At 37.9% G+C, this 22996-nt stretch overlaps 2 protein-coding genes across 3 annotated transcripts; both read left to right on the top strand.

The window, feature by feature from the left end:
• The first annotated feature begins 773 nt into the window (after window positions 1-773).
• On the top strand, window positions 774-4962 carry LOC145935115 (C-mannosyltransferase dpy-19). 2 transcript variants are annotated; one of them, XM_083036202.1, is made up of 9 exons: window positions 774-922; window positions 1027-1139; window positions 1678-1815; window positions 1895-1963; window positions 2037-2396; window positions 2486-3305; window positions 3381-3543; window positions 3654-3782; window positions 3849-4962. In XM_083036202.1, the coding sequence occupies exons 1-9, from the start codon at window positions 832-834 to the stop codon at window positions 4066-4068; spliced, it is 2103 nt and encodes a 700-aa protein (XP_082892328.1). In that variant the 5' UTR covers window positions 774-831; the 3' UTR covers window positions 4069-4962. The 2 variants fall into 2 exon arrangements, with proteins under 2 accessions (XP_082892328.1, XP_082892329.1); XM_083036203.1 differs by lacking the exons at window positions 774-922; window positions 1027-1139 and having other exon boundaries at window positions 1736-1815; window positions 2041-2396.
• Window positions 4963-5295: 333 nt separating this feature from the next.
• Window positions 5296-22666, top strand: LOC145934749 (uncharacterized). Its single transcript, XM_083035476.1, has 8 exons — window positions 5296-6037; window positions 12982-13206; window positions 13477-14054; window positions 18644-18821; window positions 19439-19573; window positions 20012-20492; window positions 20887-21166; window positions 21555-22666. The coding sequence occupies exons 2-8, from the start codon at window positions 12984-12986 to the stop codon at window positions 21933-21935; spliced, it is 2256 nt and encodes a 751-aa protein (XP_082891602.1). The 5' UTR covers window positions 5296-6037; window positions 12982-12983; the 3' UTR covers window positions 21936-22666.
• The last annotated feature ends 330 nt before the right edge of the window (window positions 22667-22996 follow it).

The following is a 22996-nucleotide window of genomic DNA, read 5'->3' on the forward strand; positions in this document are numbered from 1 at the left end:
AATATTTTGAGGCGAGCCAAAAATTAATCGATTGTACATTTTAATTGTTCATTGTTTGCAGAATCTTTTGGTACCAAGCAGACACCAGCGTACCAATTTTTTCATTTAATATACATAAAATAAGGATGCGCCGCATAGGGTCCGCGGAGACATTATATCGACATTTAATATTTTAAGGCGAGCCAAGAATTAATCGATTGTACATTTAATTGTACATTGTTTGCAGAATTTTTTGGTACCAAGCAGACACCAGTGTACAAACTCTTTCATTTAATATACGTTAAATAAGGATGCGCCGCATAGGGTCCGCGGCAAAAAAGTATCGATTTTTAATATTTTAAGACAATTCAAAAATTCTATTGTATATTTCGACAGCATATTGTTTGCAGAGTCGACATTTAATATTTAAAAACGATCCAAAAATCGATCTCTATTATATGTATATCGATAGTAAGTATTTTTTATATTTACAGAATTTTGTGGTATCATGCAGACCAACGTACATATTTTATTATTATATATACATAATATAGAGAGGGATTTAAGAAAAATTTTAATACGAGAGAATTACACATATAATGAAATTTTTATGTATCTGTGAAAGTGAGTAGAGTTTTTGGAATATTTGAAATTTCGCGGCTGTCTGTAACTGTCATGGGCAGCGATCACGTGATTTTCTATGTTCTACACGTGCTTTGTGTTAAAGATCCTACATCAGCTGCACCTTCTATATTTTTTCTCTTTTTCTCTCCAATGGCTAACTTCGCATAGCTGTTTCATTTGAAGTGTAGAAAGTGTGACACGATACAATTATAAAGAAGAGATCTAAAGATGGCTACGAAAAGTGACAGGAAGCGTAGAACGGCCGAGAAACCGGCATACGAGAGCACCGCTTTTTATCATTGGGCTGTAAATCTTTTGGGTAATAAACACTCGCTTTATCGTGCATAAAGAAATCGGGCAGCCTACGTGATCCGCGAACGGAAGCATCGTTTAATGGTGAAACAACCTTTGCTCCAACAACAGGTCTTGGTTTCGGTTATTTGCATCGGTGGCATGTATCCACGCTCTTTGAAAATGACCGACACTTCTCTCATCTTTCGGAGATCGAGCGAGAAATGTCCTTCAGGACCGAAATGGTATGACAGTAGGTGATATTTTATGCAGTCATAGAAAAATATATATTTGGTGAATTGATTGACAATGAGCAGAAATTTTTTATCGATCAAACACTTTTGTCTTCTGTCAAATTTTATGTTGAATCGCTGCCTTGCACATAAATTGCACGAGAAAATAAATAAATTATTGCCCCGCAATATTAATAAAAAAGAATGAAAAAATGCATGGAGTGCAAAATACTCCAAATTTAATCAGGCGATTAACGTGAATTTTTTAATTATTACGTCGCGGGAAATATGAGTTTCATGTATACATATTGTTTAGAAAAAAATGTGTATGCAAGAGAAAGTTTCAAATAAATGGAAAATTAAATGTTCAGTCAGAAATTTATTATTTTTATATAACTTTATGGGCAACACATACACAACATTCAGATAACATGAATAATTATATTTTTTAAAACTTGTGTATTTTTAAATTACTTTTACATAGTTATACTTATGTAAAAAGTATCATACTGACAAGTTTAAGCATTTTTATATTTGCATCTTTTTTCAGGGGATGTATTACTCCTATTATAAGACCATCGCCGAGTCGAAAGACTTTTTCGACGGGATGGATAAGCTCAGTCGTGACAATCTATCAGAGTATGGAAATGTTATTGATGCTAGCAGAAAATATAGTCTTTTGCCCGAAGTAATTATAAATTTTATTTTCAATTATTTCGAGAATTTAAATATAAGAGAATTCTCACAACTTTTTATTTATTTTATAGATTGTAGCAGGCTTCCTGTATCATATTGCGAGAAGTCTTGGTGTCATATCCCAGGAACAATGTTGGCAGGTAAGACTTTTCAAAATCTCTTTATAAAGTGGATCAAATTTGTAGAATAATCACACGTCTCATTCATATTTAGATAGAAAGAGGAGATGGGTTGATGCCTGTAACTAGCTGCGAAGGTCTGGGCGTACCTGTGTATTTTTATTTAGAGATAGTCTGGTTCTCCACAATTTTCACGGCAGCAATACTTTTTTATTATGCGACGTATTTGAGTAATTCCATTTACGGTGGACTCGTAACGATTCTATTTTTCTTCTTTAATCATAACGAATGCACCCGCGTTCAATGGACACCGCCGTTACGAGAAACCTTCGCGTATCCTATGTTACTCTTTCAAATGTACAGTGTTACAATGACTATCAGAAAATATACAAAACACGACTCGGACAAAGAACCAACTTCACTAAGGAACAGATCGAGACAAGGATTATTCGTGGTAATATACAAAAGAAAAAATTATATAATTATTTACAATTATTATTTTTTTTTTTTTTTTGCTACAGTCAAGTTATTCTGTCTTTTCAGGATATATTTGGCTCAACAATTTGCAGCTTGTGCACCTGGCAGTTTTCACATTTTGTTTTTACTACGCAAATTATAGCAATTCTTATACTAAAGTGGCTGAGGATCGTTCCATATGATTTTTACAAAAATTTTTGTACGGCTCATGCCTTAGCTATTGCAGCAGCGACTAAATTAACAAATGGCACTCTTATAATTTGTTCGCTCTACACGTGTATTATAATCAGCAGCAACGTGGCCAGTTTTATAATGAAGATATGCCGACTTCAAAATATCAAACGAGAAATTATTCTCGAAATTGCCATAACGATCATTCTTACAAAGTGGATAAAATCTTACATTTTATATTCTCAAGACGACGCTCATGTGTTCAATATATTAAAATCTAAATTAACAAACTACAGAGACTTCCATACTATGCTTTACACATGCTCGCCAGAATTCGACTTTCTGCAATACAAAACTTACGAAGCAATTATTAGAACTTTATTGCTACCAACAGCGATACTCGTTGGAATGCTCGCACTGTATTACTGGTACAGAAGTTTCAAGACGAACGACTATCCACTTTGCATAGAGGCTGATGTGGCGTATAACGGTCTGCAAACCGGCGCTTTTATCATCATGGCTATTTTTATTATGAGACTGAAATTATTCATGACGCCGCATCTTTGTATAGTAGCCGGTGCGGTATGTAGCAAACGATATCTCGAAAAAGTCGGTTTAAAAGGTGAACTCATGCGACTTGCCATTTTTATTCTTCTCTTGGGTGGTATGTCATATCACGGTGTTGATAGATTTCAAGAGGAACGCGGATTTATAGGTAATTGTATTATCAAATTAAATTACAAATTGATTTTCTGCAAAAATATCACAACTGTATTTTCTCACCATGCAGGCGAATACAGCAATATTGAACAAGAAGAACTATTTGAATGGATAAAAAGTAATACACCAAGACATGCCGTATTTGCGGGAAAAATGTCATTGATGGCAAATCTAATGTTGTCTACTAGGAGACCGATTATTAATAATCCTTACTATGAGAGCAAAGAGATGAGGTGAGACCTGGATTAAAAATTAAAATCACACATGTAATTTTGCTTGAAATTATATTATTTAAAATTATTTATTTATATTTACATTATATATGTGGCGTGTGTATTAATAGGGATAGAACTATGAAGGTTTATGAGATTTTCAGTCGGAAAGATGCCACTTCTGTATATGCTTTTTTAAGAAACATGAAAGTTAGTTATATTGTATTAGAGGAACCGTTGTGCCTTGGATTTGCAAACTTGTAAGTATATGAGAAAAACATGTAACTACAATAATAGTTGCATAATGTTGAATCTATTTTTTTCAGACCACGAGGATGTCAAATGATCGATTTATGGGACGTGGCCGATAATGGAACGGCAAAAGCCGCAAATAAGCCACCTTTGTGTCCTCTTTTATTCAAAGGAAACGCATACCCATTCAAGAGAGCATTTGTTAACAGTAATTACGTCGTGCTGCAATTAGACTATTCGTATTACGTAGAATTTAAACCAAAGACTTCCACACCATTGCATTATCAATTCTAGATTTCTCGATTTCTACGTTTCCTAATAACTAAGAGCTCTTGATGAATACGGGATACCTCATGGGACTATAAAAGCCTATTTTTCTTAAAACATATAAAAATATTATCTATATAAAAAAATATATATATATTTTTAATACAGAGAGATTCGCGCGAGTATAAATTAAATGTTAATACTGCGAACTTTCGAAAGCCTATCAAGCATAGGCTTACGTGTGTGACGTGTAAAGAGGTATTAAAATATTTTAAGAGGCGTAATGTGTTCCTAGTATTATGGAATAGGAATTATTTTTGTTTGATTGAAAAACGGCTATTGATTTTTTAACATCCGTATCTTTAAGATACAGTTTGCAGAATACAGGAATACACACACATAAATGTACGCGAATGTTAAAATTTGTTAAATTTTACAATAATGAAAACGAGATACGCAGGTATTAATTAACTGGTAAGAATGTACAAAAGAATGTAACGCGACGCGATGTATGCATTTGTGATAATTTTCTTATACTTAATATTATCGTGCATTTATATCGATACATCTGCAAGGGCCATTTTTAATTTCAAACGTATACAAGTATTATATTTAATTATGCATTGTGTTCATCCTGCTATCATAAACACAAGATATATTTGTGCCAACATCAACTACTATATATTTATATTCGTCTTAAATGCTATATAAATTCCTTCGTATATAAGTTAAATAAGTTTTTCGATTAATAAATATATATATATATATATATATTTCCACAACCACGCACATTGGACAATAATTCTCTGCTCTCTTCGATGTCGATTATGCTCATTAAAATCGCACGTTATTCAATCATCTTATGACCATCACATAAATGTTATAATTTTAATAAAGAGATTACAAAATACATATATGTATATATATATATATATATATATATATATATACATATATACGCGAAAAAGAGATTATACATAAAAAAAGGTGTTTTTACTTCTATTCGCATAATCCCTTTCATTACACTTAAAAATCTCGACATAGTAATTTGCATTTTTTTGGGCTCGCGCCTTTCGCGCGTGAATAATCCAAAGAAGATCTCGAACGAGATGCCCCCGGAAGAAAAACCGAACCGCACGAATGGCGAAGATAGCTCCGTTATAACGCACGTAGCATTGCACCTTCACTCCGTGTTGTAACAGATAGTATAGTCGAGAAGCAGTCTTTGGTATACTACGTTGTGCTGCTGACCCAAATGGATCCTGGCCGCCAGTCAGTCCCGCTTCGAGCTTCCTCGCGGCAGTATTGGCCGCGTTCTCCGACACGTTCGGACTCAATTACTCATTGTCGATATACACTGCGACGACCGGAACGCACGAGTGTGTTTAGAAACCTTTTATAAATATTGTGACATTACTTTACTCTCGTTATTTTTTTTCTGTCATAGTCGCAATATATTTTGCGATTTTGCGATTATTTCAAAAAGACACAACGGTGTTTTTAATTATTAATTTACTTCCAGTTTAAAAAAATCGATGACTCGGATTTAAAAATCGAATTTTTCCAATTTAAATCGTTCTTTTTTTGTATTCGTCGAATACCGATGCTGCATCTCGATTGCAAAGGGATCCTACTATCGATCGATCGACGCTTGGACCAAAAATTGACGAAAATAAATTCTTCGTGAAATTCGATGTGCGTGCTAAAACAGTGCTTTTGTTCGCCCGTAAAGTGAAGACACTTTGGGTTTACGGCTGCTACAGCTGCCGCTCATCAAAATTGAAGACGTGGGTCGAAAATACGTGCGTATGTGGATGGAAAAGAGGAGGACTGGCGTTTCGTACATAATGTAAGAGGACCGGATATCAAAACGCGAAAACATCGAAAGGCATCATCGGCAGGATCAGACACTCATCCAAAAACATCCGCATTTCACAGGCACATCCTAGCGATGCGACATTCCACGCTGGTTCCGCGTAATCATTGACAATCGGCAGTAAGTAAACAGAAAACAAGACAGTAAATAAGCTAGTAGTAGTAATGGAGAACGAGCGAATATATACGAGATACATTTATTATGCTGCGACCCACAAAATTACCCTTTGAGAATCTGTGCATTCCAGTTATGCAAATGCAAATTATGTAGACTGTTCCCGCTATCTCTCCCACATTCTCCGAATTTTTACATTTGCAGGCAAATCACACTTTGAGGTGTCTGAAAATGAAAAAATATTCACGCGCGTGATTTATAATATCTTGCTTCTATTAATCTCTTTTTCTAATTCCTAACTCGCCGGCTCGCAGATACATTAGCGGAACGTCAAGGACGTGTCTTCCTCGCGTCCTTGCGTCGGATTATGGACGGCGCATTAATTCGCTCAATGAGCATAACAATGTAAATGCAGCCCCTCAATCAGATACACACACCGTTCCAAGACCGCTGCGCTGCTCAAGTACCGCAATTTCACGGTAATATCCGCTCCACCTCCGCGAAGGAATATTATATCTACAATTGTTGCACATACGGATTTTTCGAATATATGCATATATAGCGTAGGCATGTGTATTTTCTACGCGATCGCGATCGTGGCAGACGTGTAATTTTGCGAACACGTAATCTCCTGTACATTTGCATCGGAATCCAAGCCGCGTAACGCGTGGACTTGTGTTCTCGTTGCACAACGCGCGATTTCGCATAATCCGTGTCTCGGAGTCTTTAATCGCACGTGTCATTAAGGCGTCAATATACAGCTAGCGGAGCGCGTAATTACAATATCTCGTATCGCACGCGCGCGAGAGAATATAAGAATAGAATGCAGTTTGCATTCGCGTACACGTCATTTCCACTTCTCATATAAATCATAAATTGACGCTATATACATATATCGAGCAATCGACAGAACAGAGCGGAATGTTTGCGATCCGCGAAGTAAAATCCGTTCTTCTCTGGCCTCAAAATCGCGCGGAAGACTCGACCGATTCTAGGAATTTGGCACGCGCAGAAGTGTTAAAAACATTTCCTTCGTTCAAAGAAAAAGAGAAAAATAGATAGAAATAGAAACAAACTCACAAATGGTGCAAAAAAGGAGATCATTGCAAGTTTTTTTTAACATTTGCTCTTTGCCCAGTTTGAAATCGATTTTTTTCTAGGAAAAGCGATATCAATATTTTTCTAATTTATTTTTCACATGTTATTATTAAAAATATTTTCTTTGTCGTCGTGAAAGGTATATCTTGGGTACAGTTATATATTATGTTTTGAAAAAAAATTTTTATCATATCTTAGCGAATGTACGCGCCTAATCGTGGCGAGCGAAACGACAGTTCGACGGTATCTGTTACTTTCTCAAAGCACGCTCGTATTCGTAACCTACTTCGAACACTGCGATGCAGTAACCGGGTGCAAACTACAGCAGACCGGTGTCCGTGCCAAGACTCGAATTAGAAAGATCTAATTCGCCTCGGTCATAGAACTTTATGTCTATCTCTCTCTCTATCCCGCGTAACGTTTATTTTTCATCTACATACAACAACAAATATCCCAGAGAGATTCTAAAAAATTGACAAAATTTGTTTTGCAAAATTAAATTTTCAATGTACGATATCGAAGATTGATCTGAGAGAGTAAAAAATAAATTTAACATTTCCTTAAGATTTTCGAGATATTAAAATAGACCTTGATGAGTATAAGAAGAATCGCCTTCTCTTGGATAAAAAATTCTCGACGAATTTCTTTCCGAAGCTGAACGAGCTCTCGTCGTGCAAAAAGCAAAGAAAGCAAATAAAAGAAGAAGGGAAACATTTTTCGTCAAGAATTCGTAATCCCCGAAATCAGGATTTTCACAGAAGGGTTTCCAGCCGTCAATATCTTACCTGCTCGGAGGGTGGTCCCAGTATTTTGTTGGACAGTTAAAATGTAATCTCAAGGTGGAGGTCATCAGCATTCTTCGGATTCTTCTCACGAGAGTAGGAGAAAGATAAAGATAGACAGAGAGCAAGATTAAGCGAGAGAGAAAAGAGTTAAAAGCGTCACGGAAAGAAAGAGGCGCGGATAGTAGGCGGGAGTCTATCGTAAAAGTTTCACACGACCGAGTTAGAGCCTGGATCTAACCGAGGACAATAGTTGTGACACGACGGATCATTTTCACGTGGGCGCCGTACACGTCGCGCATCTCGGTACCAGCTCGCCCGCTAATTGAACGAAGGTCATAATCATGATGAACGTAATTCCGTCGTGTTTTCGCGCCGTAACGTATGTATACGCGCGCGATCATCATCGCCATTCGTGCGCACTCGTGCTGTTGCGCGCATTCAAGTCACAGCGCTCATCCGGCGACATTCGACCGCGCGGCTCTTCCACGTCAATATGCTCGGATCAGAACAGACATTGTTTGTGCGAGCTTTGAATACCCGCTGATGAGTCCTTTGACGGATAAAAGAGTCAACTTTTCTCCCGAATGAGGAATGTCTCAATTGTTTCAATTTTTAATAGTAAATGTAGATTTTAATTCAACTTTAATTCGCATTTTTATAATAAGTAATATGCAACAGAATAATGGCAACTGAATATAAATTGATTGATTAACAAATCGATAGAAATGAGTTATTCATACAATTATAAGATTATTATACGCATCATAGAAAGTAATTAAACATTGTATTATTCAACAATAGATTAAAATTAGAATACAAAATAATAACAGTAAAGATATAGTATTTGGAAGATATTTTATATATTATTGTTTATATACACGCTTTAATCAAGTTACTTGAGACATTCACCAGTAATATCTATTAAACAGAAAGCTATCTCTTGTTCGTCTACAGTCTACACGCTTCAGCTATTTAACCGATCAATTTCTAAACTTGTCAGACTCGTCTATTTAATTCCCTACTTATCGTCATCAACATAACACTCACGGATACAAGTAAATATAAGTAAAAAAGTAGTTAGATATATTCATAACAAGTTGTCCCACATCTACACAGTACATTTAACTGCAGTGCAGATGCTATTGCTATGTCATCTTTTCTTTCGGAATATTCTAAGAATTTTCAAGTATCTTTTATTGATAATTATTGTACGATATTTATATATTAATTAAATAATACACATCACTTATAATATTCTAATAGGAAAACTCATATAACAAATCGTAACAATTTATCTATGTTTTTAAACGCAATCAAAGAAGAATTATAGATACATAAAATTATTTTTGTATACTATAATTACTATATAAAGTTTTTTCAGCTTGGAAGAATAATGAGTTTCGATGATTAAGAGATCTAATTGTAACATATATCGCGTACGAAATTGAATGCCTGGAGAAAATACAGATCAATAGTTCTGTGCCGTTTTGAATCGAACTTGCAACAGAGAATTCTGGACCGCGCAGGATTCTGCGCCGGGACCATTCTTCTCTGCGGCGATGTTATCGGCGAAACTGGTCCGGTTCCGCCGAAACAAGGTCGGGCACCGGTCTGCAGGACAGCAGCATCCCTCTCGACGATTCAGGTTCACCTCCACGAGCCGTTTTTCTGGTCTTGGTCGCCACTAACACCTCTCAACATTCCAATCTAATCGAAGATACGTCTGCCTCCCGTTGAAAAGTCAGGCCTTGCAGATCTAATGCATTAAATGCATTCCAATGGACGCTCCTTGATGAGCATATTCACCTTTAACCCGGAGCCGCGCAAAACATTTTATGTAAAACTATCAAGCAAATTTACTCGCTCGTTTCACTTAACATTTCCCACGTAGAAAAAAAAGCACGTAAAGAGAAAACTTGAAACATTTTAAACATTTTACATAAAACTGTCGCGAATACGTTTATAAAAACATATGCAAATTATATGGGAAACTTGCTTCGAAAATTCGAAAGTTTAAAATTATACTCGTGTACCTACAAGAATCTTGAAACTCGACAATCATTATTAGCTAAGTTATAATTTTTTTCTTTTCTCTATGCGGTATTTTTTTTACGGTAATTTTTAATTCTAAATAATTTCGCTTTTGATTTAAATAACGCAAATTTAAAGGAAATATCCGTTTATATACCATTCGCGGAATTAAATCGTTGTTCGCTTTTGTTTGGTCTGTGGCACAAAAGATCAGCGCTTTCTACTAATGCACCGGACATGTCTGGGTCTGGCATCGTTCGCGGAGGCATTTCAGTCCGAGGAGTAACGGTTGCATGATGGGCAAATCGCGTAAACTTTGCGTCGACTCGGGTTTCTAATTTTACCGTATGTTTAAAAGAGCAAGACTTGATCGGGTAGACTTTTATAGCGACGCCTCGTAAAACATGACGGCGCGAGATTCACCCCCCGCTGCGTTCTTTCGCCTTCTTTAGCGCGTGGACTCTTTCCTATCTCCCTGGGATAACCCACATCCGCCGCGCAAAAGCGCGGAAACGAACTGACGACCGGTCGATTACACGAGTCGCGAATATAATAGCGATGTGGAATCATTGAACTAGTTTCCTAGAGAGATATTGTTATTATTCGCAGGAAAATTAACCCGGTTTTCTTTCGCTCGCGCAATCAGTTTAGCATAATCATCATTTCGCTGCGAAAATGATAATGTTAGCGGCACAAAGTTAAAGAATACAGGAGTGTTTGAGAGAATCTTAATGATATATTATTTAATCGAAAAAAGTAGAATCACAGTTTTTCATAAATAAAATCTCCAGAAACTCTCTGATCCTTATTTTTAACTTACAAGCGACTAAAATTGCATTCTTTCTGAATCAAGCGCTCGAGATTAAATTAACTTGCTGTTTTTCTTACTATTTATTTTAATTTATATTTTCTAGAATTTTAACTCGAAAATCAGAAAAGCTTCTTCAAGTATTCAATTGATTTGGAATTGTTGCATACTTGCTGCAGTTGCAATTCAAATACTGGCATATATTTTTCATCCTGTTGATATTCTAGATTATTTAGCATTTATCGTCGATTATTCAATTTGCCAGAAGAAGGCACACGATTATACTTATAAAACCAACAGAAAAATTTACGCGCCGACCGAGAACGGAATGCGTACATTTCGGACGTGAAAGTGCGAGCGCCGCAAGAGAAAGAAAAGGAGGCACGTGACCCGCAGGCATTCGGAAATGTATGCGCACACAGGAAGATGAAGAGATACATATTATATTTACCATTCCTCTCGAACACATAAAATTCGATAAGCTTTTCTGATAAGCAACCGCGTGAAAGTACAATAACTCCACGCGAACGTTTTCTTTTTATGAGAAACCGGTGCGATCGGTATTTCCCCTATTTTCTTTTATGGCCATAAAATCGCAGCGTATTTTTATCTCGATAATCACGTCATGTACGACAAGATACACGATGAAACCGACTTTTATCGCGATATTCTATTAAATAAAACACGCAATTACTCGTGGCGAAATGTGCGAAAAGAATGTATATACCGTTCGAAAGGCGCCACGTATCGTTACGCGATATCAAAGATCTTCCGCGTCTTCCTCTTCCTGCGTCCGCATCTGGCATGTAACTCCGGTAAGGGTCCGATGTCGACAAGGGGGACCATTTCTCGCAATTTAGACGGAAGGGAAATTCGCTGCACACGCGGATACGAATTGACTTGAACGATAAATTAGACCGCGACGTCAACAAACTGCGCGGAATAGAAAGTTGCCTCGACGTTGTACAATATGAGAAGCATCGGATAGAGAGAGAGAGAGAGAGAGATATGGAAAACGCACCCAAACTTTATACAAGAATAAAGCAGAGAGAATATTTATTTTTTATTTTTTAAATAAAAAATAACAGATTGAGCACACGATATATGTTTACCGATTTTTTTTCTAAGAACCTTGGCCTCTTGAGAAAGGCGTAATTATAACATAAAAATTGTCTATAGTCATAGATAATTAATTGAATTATTAATTGAAGACTTGAACTCTAAGAAAAAAAATATTAAAGAATATTAAGATTTTTTTTCGAGAAAAAAATGTCATAGAATTTGTTACCTGCCAGTCAGTTCTCTAGATTCACTTAGCATTTTTGTGTAATCTCTTTAAAATCTCTTGGTTTTGTGATAGGTAAAAAAGAAAGAGCCACAAAGAAATGAGGATGGGGAAAGGAGATATGTCGTGTGAAAACGTCGTATCCCCTTCTTCGATGCCTCCTGCGACATTCGCGTATATCGCGCTGTGTTTCCTTCTTCGCGTTAATAACTTAACTGTATACATAACTTGCCACTGTCGTTGATTAACATTCGCTTGTGTCTCTTCACGCGCGAATATAATTCGACACACAGCGCGCTAATTGCCTCGACGCTGGCTTTCATCGAGATTAGGATATCGCGCACCACTCTCACTGGGAACTTGTCCTGCCTTATTCCGCGGTAGACAACCGGCAAGAGAAATTCCACGCGAATTGTCCTCGTCGTCGTCTTTATTGATCGCACTTACAATACAAGATGCTTACCGTGAAGATGCCGGTACTTACAAGGAGAAGAAAGTCTCAACTCAAAAATTAAAAATTTAGAAAACTTTGGGTCTTTAAGTCGTAGAGAGTATTTTGATGAAGCTGATGCGCTCTGTTTTTTATTATCCGAATCCAATCTGACACTTAACTTTATAATCAACCCAGAGTAAAAACTGGGCTATTTATTTGTTTTATTATTCGCGAACCAAAAGTAGAAAAATTTTATATAAAGAAAATTGTTTCTCTCAACACTATTACTTTCTTATTTTTTGTTTTTAATTTGCGAGTTTGAGATTTTTCTCTTTCTTTAAATATTAATTAGATATTGATACAATACCTATCTCGGAAAGCAAAGAGATTTAATGGCGTAATAACGATACTTATATGCGGTACCACCTACTTGAAAAATTGTGCAAAACATAATCACTGCATAATTAATCATTTGAATAACTGTAAACGGCTTTTGTTCTTCTCCCGCAGAGATGCGAAGCGAGGTGGGCGAATGGCTACCCACGTGCGTAGGTTCACCGATATGTATTCTGCTGTTGTCATGGTCTCTGTTAATCTACCAAAATCAATCATCATCCGCGAAAAGAAGAATCGACGTGCTGACAGTCGCGATTCTCTCTCAAAGTCTCGCGCATCAATTAGGATTGCTGCTATACGCGATTCTCACCTTAATTCGTCCAGCAAATCACTTTGGAGGTAATTATAATTATACTTTGCTTTACTCTAGTCTCAGTATAATACAGAAAATAAATCGTTCTCCCAGTAAAATTAGTACCATAATTTAATTATACCCTGTGCAATACGTTGTAAAAGCATTCACCTCTTTAAAATTCATTACAAGCGCCGAACAACGTGACTGTGTGTCACGAAAATTAATTCAGCAAAATATATTGGTCTGCCCGACAAAAAAAATTGCATTAATCGAATCGTGAGTGTTAAACAACATTCTTCTTCCTGTTGTCGCAGAATTATGCTCGACATTGGTATGGGTGTTAAACTCATCGAGCATCCTCCAGGAGCTGACCCTGACATCGATAGCCGTGTTCGCGGCGATCAGCAGCCGCGACGACGCTGTCAATCTCACCAAGAATCATCTCAAGTACCATCTCGTCAGTCTGAGCGTCATCAGCGCCTGTATCGGCGTCACTGGCGTGCTCAATTTCGAGCCGGAAGTCTGCGTCTTCTTGGCCCAAGAGATCTCCTTTAAATACGGGATCTTCGTCAATTCACTAAGGAGTCTGCTGGTCCTCACGTCTTTCCTCGCCGTGATAGTCGCGCTCTTCAGGACCGTCTGCCAATCGCCGACCTCCGAACTGCTCAAGTCGGTCTCGGATCTGTCGGAGGCGAGCTCCAAGAACTCTTCGGGCGCGTTCGAGTGTCATCCGCCGCATTGGGATCCCTCGAGCGGATCGTGCACCAGTGGCTCGACCAACAGCAGGGCATGCTTGAGGAAGAAGAAGGTACAGGTGGACGAGGCGAGCGGCAGATCCACCGTCTACAGCATACTTTTCGTTTGCTACATCTTCCAACATTTACCCATCCTGGTAATTATTTCAATTATTTTTTAGATGTTTATTATTAGTATTTTTTTCTTTATTTTCTTGGAATTCTTTCAATGGATTCGATAGCGCAATCATGACGTGACATCAGTAGCGCGTAAAATCAGTTTCCGCACTACTGAATCGGCGATGAATTAAACACGGCTAAAATGATTGCACGCTATTAACATAACGCTTATACTTGTGCATGTTATTAATGGAGTACTTTCTAAGAAAAGCGAAAGAATTAATTATTATATAAAGTGCTCCAATTTTTTTCGCACATTCTCCTCACCTTTTTTTCCAACAAATTCTTCAATATAATGTATAATAATATTTATAACTTATAATTTAAAGATTATATTATATACTGGTGCCTACTATCGCGTAAAAGAAAATTTTTTTATGTCGAGGAATAAATGGAGAACCTGAGATACCTTATATATAAACAGCAAAATAGCTGCTTGTTTTTCCTGCGGGTCGTTAATGCGATAAAATGAGAAACACGTTTGCGGAAAATCGTTTCGATCATTAGCATAATTTCATTACGATCCAAGTCGAAGGTTTGAGCTGCGAAATCTTGTTTACATGAAAAGTCGTAAAACCCCAACACTGTATCGAGACCGATTCGCGATTGACTTAATTATTATTATTACTTTCAAATCGCGGGGCTCCATTAAACCAACGACGATGACGGTAATTGTTGGCTCGCGATTGAGACTTGTCGAAGGAGTGGGCCTGAGAAAAACGTGAAATTTAGTAAACGTTCCGCAATAATTGCTAAACTAAACTCTTTTTTTTTCTGAGACTTGAAATTTTTTTTTGCGCCAGCGTTTCGGTCTAAAAATGATATTTCGCAATATCCTCGAAATTATGCGCGTCAAGCCAGCCGTAACAATGTTACATAGTTAAAAGTGACCGAGATACCCAATTTGTTGTACCGTCCTCAATTATACTCCTCAGTGTGACAAAAAAACAAGAGTTTTTTTAAATAGATTCGGTTATTAATGTTTTTTTTTAGAATTGAATTTTACATTAGTCATTCTTAAGCACTATACCATCTATCTGAAGCATAATTTCGAGAAATATAATTTTTTTATAAACATATATATATACATATATAAAAGACAAAAATATGACATCTTATATTTTGAAAGTGTCTCTCTAAAAGGAAAGTGTCTCCTTACAATTATCTTTCTTTTACTTTCTAAGAGACAAATCGTCCCTGAAAGTTTCATTGTATCTCGAATCCAACGCGGTGCTCGAGCGAATTGTCTGGTCACCTTGTCGCAGTAATTACATTTATACAATTGCATCATAACCGAAAGGATTCTCGCGCTCGAGCGAGCGCGAGCCGGATGCGAGCTCGTTGGAGCGCTCGCGTTATCCGGAAGCGAGAAAGAGGCCCTTCGCTATCATAAATTCCGTCGCTCGAGAAAGTGAGCTCCTCGCTTTCGAAAATCACAAGGGAACTGAATTAATAAAGGGTCATTGGTTCGATATAAAGCAAAATTCGAAAGCGTCATTTTAATTCTCGGACGACGGCCTTAATCGGCGCGCCGAATTAAGGATCGATTTCATTCCACAAAAAGTCGTCCCACACACGGAGAGAAACTTCCACGATCTCCGTCATTAATATTAATGATCGCGTCTATATTATACACGCATGACGCATACTATTTACTATGCGTGCAGAAACGATCAATTAGATTAGACCGTCGAGTGGGCGTACGCGATTTCGCGTAAAGAAAAATCGCGACACTGAAACGTTAAGATCGAAATACATTATTCGTTCCCGTTACTAATAAATATCTCACATTAATGATTTTATGAATCATCGCGCATTTCAGCTGATTGACCAAAACTACGTATATAGACGGTTATGCAATCGAACGATTCGCCGCACAAATTCGCGCCAAGTTTGTGTTGCTCGCTCGTCGAAAAATAATTATCGGAGAACACCGTTCGTTGAAATAAACACCGTTCTCTTTGCGTGCAAGCAGCGTGACGGCCGTTACACTCGTTTGTGCTTTCGTCTAAAACGATTAAACTAAATCGCCGATACACACATTTTAATTACAAAATTGCATAAAAGAAGAAAAAATATTTTGACAAGCGCGATATTAAGATCGGTGAGATTGATAGTTTTTTTCGGTATCCTTTCTTTTTTTTTTACAGGCCATCTCTCTTTCAAGTGCAGATCTCATCTACCGTTCAATCCGAGAATTCGCAATTCGTTGAGAAATCTTTAAGCCGATGGTTTCTCGGGCATATTAGGCAATTATATTATCGAGGCGCCAAATCGATCCAAATCGACGTCGATCGCACTTTTAAGCAGACGCGAAGACCGTGTCCGGCTCGCGTTTTCTAGCGGCAATTAAAGTAAAACGCTTGTTCGGAATTCAGCGCGAGTTAGCATGACTAGAATCAGCGATGGAGAAACTCGTGGATCGGTAAAACGGGGAACAAATTGCAAAAATAGAGTGAAATAACGTAAATGGAGAGGGAAAGAGAAAAAATATAACTTTTATTACGGAGCAATCAAAGCGATATATTTGAGATAAACATAAATTAACTTGCAGAGTGAGATTAAAATACAACAAATTAAAGAAATTAAGGAAATTGAAGTCATAAATAGCCAATTTAATGAGAAAGAAAACAAATAATATAAGAAAAGGACTAATAAAGTACTATTGCATCAATTCGATCATGAAATCATAAAAAATGGAATTTTTTATTTTTTATTACTACTTTCTGAGAGATAGAGATCTTTAGAAGATCTGACGAAGTGTTAGCATTGGATAATTAAATTATATAAAACAGAAGTTTTTGCAAAAAAATATACGCATCTATTATTGATAGGAATCAAGAGAGTTAAATCAAAAGAAGTGAAATATAACAGAAAAATGTATGATTGTGGCAACCAACGCGCACCAACCGCAACGAGATATGTTCGAGAGAAAGAGAGAGAGACGGGGATCGAGAATTGCGCGTACACCTTACACATGTATACGATACGCGTGCACGGGCCGTATATTATAGAGAGTGCCGCTCTATTCTCTAATTAAGGTATATACAACTAGTTTCGATTTCATATCATAGATCAGACCGGCCGTTACTCACGTAACAGTGTATCTACCGCACGTTATACCGTTCGCGCGAACGAGAGAAAAATATACAGCGCGAGGCACAGAAGTTCAACAACACCGAAAGGAAGGCCTCGCTATTTGATAATTAACGATAATTTGATTGTCTCGAGAATTTTTTAAGAATTTGCCCAAAATAGTATTATACCTTGTAAAGATGTGTAATTATTTATATGCGAAGAGATTATCTTGAAAGCGAAACGCGTTCCAATTTTGTTTAAACGATTATTCCAATCTCCTCTCAAGTGCAATCATTTATTATGTTGCAAAAATTCATAAGCATAATTCATATGTAAAATTTATGTTTTATAATATTGTGTTACGTTATATATAATATTATAAAATTTTGATGAGTGATATAAATTTAACAGACTATTACATAGCTTTATAATGATGTAAACTTAACATTTATATAACAAATGAAACATCGAATAAAATATTTTCTTTTAATGTCAAATAATTGAATGAATCCGCAGTTAAGATTCGCTTGCTCGCTTTAAATAATCTAAAAATAAAATGTTAATCCATCCAATTAAAAAAAATTTCACCATTTTTAAATGTAAAAAAATGCGTGAGATTTTCTAAAAGCGTTGCAACGAAGTTATCTCGCGTGTTCTAAGAGAATTCAGCCGACTTTGATTGATGAACGTATCACCAATCGCTCGCGTACTTTTGAACGATATTATAATAATCGACGAGAGAGAGAGAGAAAAGGAGAGATTGACGTACAGCTGTGCGCGTGCAAACTCATGTAAAATTGCGTATCGTGCGCGTACTTTTGAAAGCGCGACCGCGGGAGTTTTCACCGCGGGGCTCTTGCGCGAATCCGCGATTAAAATTGAAAGTTTTTTTTCTCATTTTTATTTTTAACGTTTTCACGACAAATTCTTCCATCGGACGCTATTCGCTGAGCATGATTTCTTTTTTTCTACGCGCGCACCGAACAATTAGCCGCGTGTGTAATTGACCCAATTCGAACATTCGACGTACGCTACTAGGATTCTTCCGCGGCGAAAGCTGGACCCGATTTCTGAACGCACAGTCTTCTCTTGACACGATTTCTGGTGAAATTTATTAGCGCGAGGAAAAGCCCGTTTGCCGTTCTAAAATACCTAACTCAGGCGTTACATTACGTTGCATTAAACTGTGCTGTGCTCGCAACAGATTGCCCCGGGCTACCGTTTTGCTGGATATATTCAACCGTATAATGGCAACATTCGATTAATGATTATCGCTCTCGATGAGTGTTATTAAACTTTTCAGCGTAATCGATAATCAAGATATTATACTACGCTCTATAATGTCTACTATATAATATAATACACGTTATTATATTTATATTATACCATGATATTGCGCTGCGTTATATATTATAAAATTGATGAGTGTATTTAAATTTGATTAAATTATCTCCGGGATATAAAATTAATTGGAAACACGACTTCCTAGATTATCTCCATCAGACCGAGCCTCCTAAGGAACTTTTGCACGCCTCAGAATCTGGTGACTTGGCTGCCGCTGTTGAAGGACACTCTGCTTCCGGTTTTCCTGGCTCTCTTCGACAAGATGTTCTGCCGATACGTGGCCAAGGTGTACACGAAGCAAGATCAGAGAAGGCTGTCGCACGGTGCGTGTCATTTTCTTTTTATTTTTTTCTTTTTCTCTCATCGCGGAAGCAGAGATTTTGCGCGCAAACTTTATAGCGTTTTATTTCGTAACACGCACGGGGACGTGATTTCCATTCTTTCGTTTAAACAAAAACACACTGACCCGTGCGCCGTGCGTAGGAAAGTAAGACACCCATCGTACAATAATAAAAAATCCTTTCTCCTCCTGTCCGGTGACAACCGGCAATTTTTCTCGTTAACGATGCGCGTTCGAGCGATTCGCTCGGTCGTGTTTCTGTTTTGCAACGCGTATATGCGAGCTGTTTATACGCGATTTCACGTGCAATTCTCCCGCGAAATCCCCACAATCGTCGGTGAATTTTCTTTATGGGATCAACGTGACTTTGTGCGTTTCTCGCAACACTTTCTGATTTTCCGGTCTAAATTAATGCGATAACGAAAAGTAAAATCTATCGAAATTTAGCGAATTTAGAAATCTATCGAAACAACTTCAATGATGTTTTAAAATTGATTTTTTTTTAGAAAAATTAATTTTTTTACATTTTTATTTAATCAATCGTTTATTTGTCGTAATCGCGAAGAAGAATTTTTCTATGATAATGAAATTTCCTTTCAGGCGGTCTAGACGGTAAATTTCGACACTTCGAGCAGGACACCGAGTACAAGCTGCAATTGAACCTGAATCACGGGCTGAAGTTCCCCCTAACCAACGGAAGCCTCTACGGACGGTTGCACAGCCATCAGAACAGAGGTGAGCGAGCGAGCGGACGAGAGCGGATGTCAGCGGGATTTAACAACGCTTAAAATGTTTCGATCAACCGATAATTTTCCCTCCCGGCTTATATTGTTAATTGTGAATGTTTTGCGCGGCTTCGCTAATGCGCTCGCCTTGCGAGAGCCTTGGCATGTTAGAAAGTCTGAAGCGAAACCATCTCTCGCGCTCGTAACCGCGTCTCTAATCCACCACCACCATGTCTGATATATCAAACGTTACAGGTCACTTTATAACGTGAAAATATGTTTCAATATTCCCGAAAGCGGCGCTTTCACGAATCGTGATAGTTTTCCTTGAATTACCTTTAAATCCGATGAAAAGACTACGATCATTCAATGTTCCAAGCACGAGTATCTACGAGTTACAATAATCGTAACCAGTTTTCGTAATGCGATTATTTCTATTTGTTCGCAGGGAAAACCGGCACGATCAACATGGGAATTCAGCAGCACTACCCCAGGACGCAACCCGTGAACGAGGATGGCAACTACGCGTCTCTGCCGGCAGAATTATCGTCCTTCACGAGTTCGACCTTTGAACCGCGTCAGGATAAAATTCCCGAGCCATCGACGAAGAGAAACCCGACGGAATCGCAACAGCATAGCAGACGACCTAGACCGAACGAGAGCTTGCACGAGCTCGCCGGTAATCGTAGAAAAATCGGTAGCACCGACGTTTTCGGACAGAACATGGAGAATCTGGTGCAGCTGGAAGATTCCACGGGCAATTGGAAACACCAGATCTCCAAAGAGGAGATTCGCGAGGAATCGTTCAGGCGACACGCGAAAAGCGTCCTGGGTCTGGAGAGTCTGATCGTCGGGTTGGAGAACGACCTGCAGGAGCAGCATTATCCTAGAAACGTTCTGCGCAGGAATCAGAGCTTCGATCACGCCAGGTATCGCTTTCAATTGATCGACCATTGGCCGACTTTGTTTCTCTCGCGTGTGCACCTTTTGGCGTGTATATACCTTCACTTTTACCAGGTGCCATTAAGCCGTCGTCACGATGTACGGCAAGAGCGTAAAGTGGAAAGTGAGACGCAAAGTTTCTTATAAATTATTAAAAATGCGCGTTTCAACGTGCATCATACACACGGCATGACCTACATTCGTCCTCAAGCGACCTTTCTTTCATCGATTCTCAAATATATCACGTCATGAACGTCTTTGTTAACATATTTTTCAATCAATATCTACGACATAATTTAATAATTCCTAATATTTTATAAATATAATAAATGTGCATCTCGCGTATGTATCAAATTATTATAAAATCTTACGCCTTTTTAGATATCACCGACCTATGCTCGACACGAGAACCTACAATTTGAAGAAAGACGACAGAGAGAACCTTCAACAGAATCTTCATCAGAATCTCCTTCAGAGGCGGAATAGTCGGGATAGGATGGGACATTGCGACGGATACGACAGCTCCGACGACGAGAGTTGTGATCTGGAGAACGGTGACTTTGACACCATGAGCTCCTGCAGGAGCAGAAGCAGAAGCTGTTGCTCCGTTACCACAGTCGCTAATGATGATTTTGAATATTTCCAACGTAAAGGAACCAAGGTAATTTCTGCGTGAATCTGCTCTACAAATTTTCAACAAAGTTTCTTAGCCTTTTGAGATTCTCTCGTTAAGTCCTAAAGTAGTGAAATTAATTAAGTACATTATTTTTTTATTCACCGACTTTTTGATATGTTTTTCAACATCTTAATTTTGCTGAAAAAAAAATGATGAACGAGACAAGCGTTCGCCAATGGCGATCGAAACCCAGTTCGTTCTAATGTTAAATGCGAGAGGACATGCAAAGCGAGCCGGAGGCACTTTCACGGCGAGAAAATCGCATCGAGATAGAGAAAAATGCTCATCGCTGACGTAGCGTTTCGTCGGCCTTTTCGCGCGACGATAAAGTACTTACGTAATCCTGCAATCGTGAGAACGTTTCGCTTTGCAGGTGGAGCTACTGCCCTCGAAGCGCGCCGGCGGAGAGGTAAAGGTCAACATGCGATCTTTCACGCCGCGTATCATAGAGAACGGCGCGGAGGATCGAGAGGAGAGCAAGAAGCGCGGCGGTAACTCCGTGAAACTGGCAGACACGAAACCCAGCATCCAGTCCTACCATCTGAAGAGTAAGAGGATCGGGCCTGGTTACTCGATGAACGACCTGGATAAACTCATCGCCATCAAGAAGCTGCCGAACCTGTCGATGGAGAGCCTGAAGAGCATCCTGAAGAACTCCGACGTGAGCTATCTCGACAACGGTGACATATGCAAACACGAGATCGGCGGCTCGGCGCCCGACTTTAAGAAGATCTTCGTCACGGAATTCATATGAGATCTATAGTAACGCGATATATGTTTAGAAAGACTGTATTATTTGTATCCTTGTGATATAGCAACAGCGTGTTAGTAAATTATCGAAATTTCCTTCACTGCGACCAGTGTTATCCTTATCCACAGGAAGGAGTACGTGTATCTGCGATTAAAAAAAAGTGTCATAATATAATCAAAAATTCTAAAAAATTAATTTAAAATTACATTTAGATTCATATGACAATCTTGATTCATAATAGAGAAAATGATAATCAATATGAATATTAATAGCAGGCGCGTGTTTTCAAGGAAAATCCTGGTCTCTTCTTGCTTTTGTAATATGAAATCTAAATTTTGTACGTAAACATGTGTGTTTTTTTTAAACGAGTCGCATTTCCAGACTCGCGACTTATTCATTCCAAGCTGTCATCGATGATTTATGAATGAATGTAAATGTAATTACCGTAGACGCTTGTTCGCGCACACAGCGTCACGTGCTTATTTTTGTATAAAGGCTGCTGTAAAATACTTTACAATACGTAGCGGATTTGTTTCTCGGACAGGAAGTCGATTATATGAACGTTACTTGTATATATTTTGTATATTTGTATCGTAATATTTAATATTAGCGATTATGTGTATACAATTATACGCATCGCGTGGCTTCGCGATGCATTCATCTGATGAGTGTTGCGGAAAAGTGGCGAACAGATTGTATAAATTAATTGCAAATATATTTTATTGCTGGGTTTATGCGAAAGCGTTTCAGCAGTTGCCTCTTCATCTCATTTGACACGGCAAGGTTAAAAAATTGTCAAAGTATAAAAAAAAAAACTTTATCTCAAGCTTTTCTGCCCTACCATTTTAACTCCGAAATTTAATATCTTCGTTTGAAGATGTGTCAAAAAAATCAAACTAATTATGAAGATCTTGATAATAGGATACGACGCTAAAATTTACGATAAATATGTATATAATTTATTCTGCTAAATTTTTATTCAACTCGTTGCTCATTTGTAATGTTTAAGAGACTGCTGCTTACGCGTATCTACATATCGTTCAATTTAATCTCTCGAGATTGTA

Source organism: Prenolepis imparis, unplaced genomic scaffold, assembly GCF_030444845.1.
Source record: "Prenolepis imparis isolate NDT839.2.m4 unplaced genomic scaffold, iyPreImpa1.0 SCAF_4, whole genome shotgun sequence".
NCBI lineage: Eukaryota > Metazoa > Arthropoda > Insecta > Hymenoptera > Formicidae > Prenolepis > Prenolepis imparis.

Coding starts and splice junctions, on each gene's coding strand:
- LOC145935115 (XM_083036202.1), top strand. CDS start 832: ATGGCTACGAAAAGTGACAGGAAGCGTAGAACGGCCGAGAAACCGGCA. Junction 923..1,026: donor TTGGGCTGTAAATCTTTTGG/GTAATAAACACT, acceptor CTCCAACAACAG/GTCTTGGTTTCGGTTATTTG. Junction 3,783..3,848: donor TGCCTTGGATTTGCAAACTT/GTAAGTATATGA, acceptor TATTTTTTTCAG/ACCACGAGGATGTCAAATGA.
- LOC145934749 (XM_083035476.1), top strand. CDS start 12,984: ATGCGAAGCGAGGTGGGCGAATGGCTACCCACGTGCGTAGGTTCACCG. Junction 14,055..18,643: donor TCCAACATTTACCCATCCTG/GTAATTATTTCA, acceptor ACGACTTCCTAG/ATTATCTCCATCAGACCGAG. Junction 18,822..19,438: donor TCAGAGAAGGCTGTCGCACG/GTGCGTGTCATT, acceptor ATTTCCTTTCAG/GCGGTCTAGACGGTAAATTT.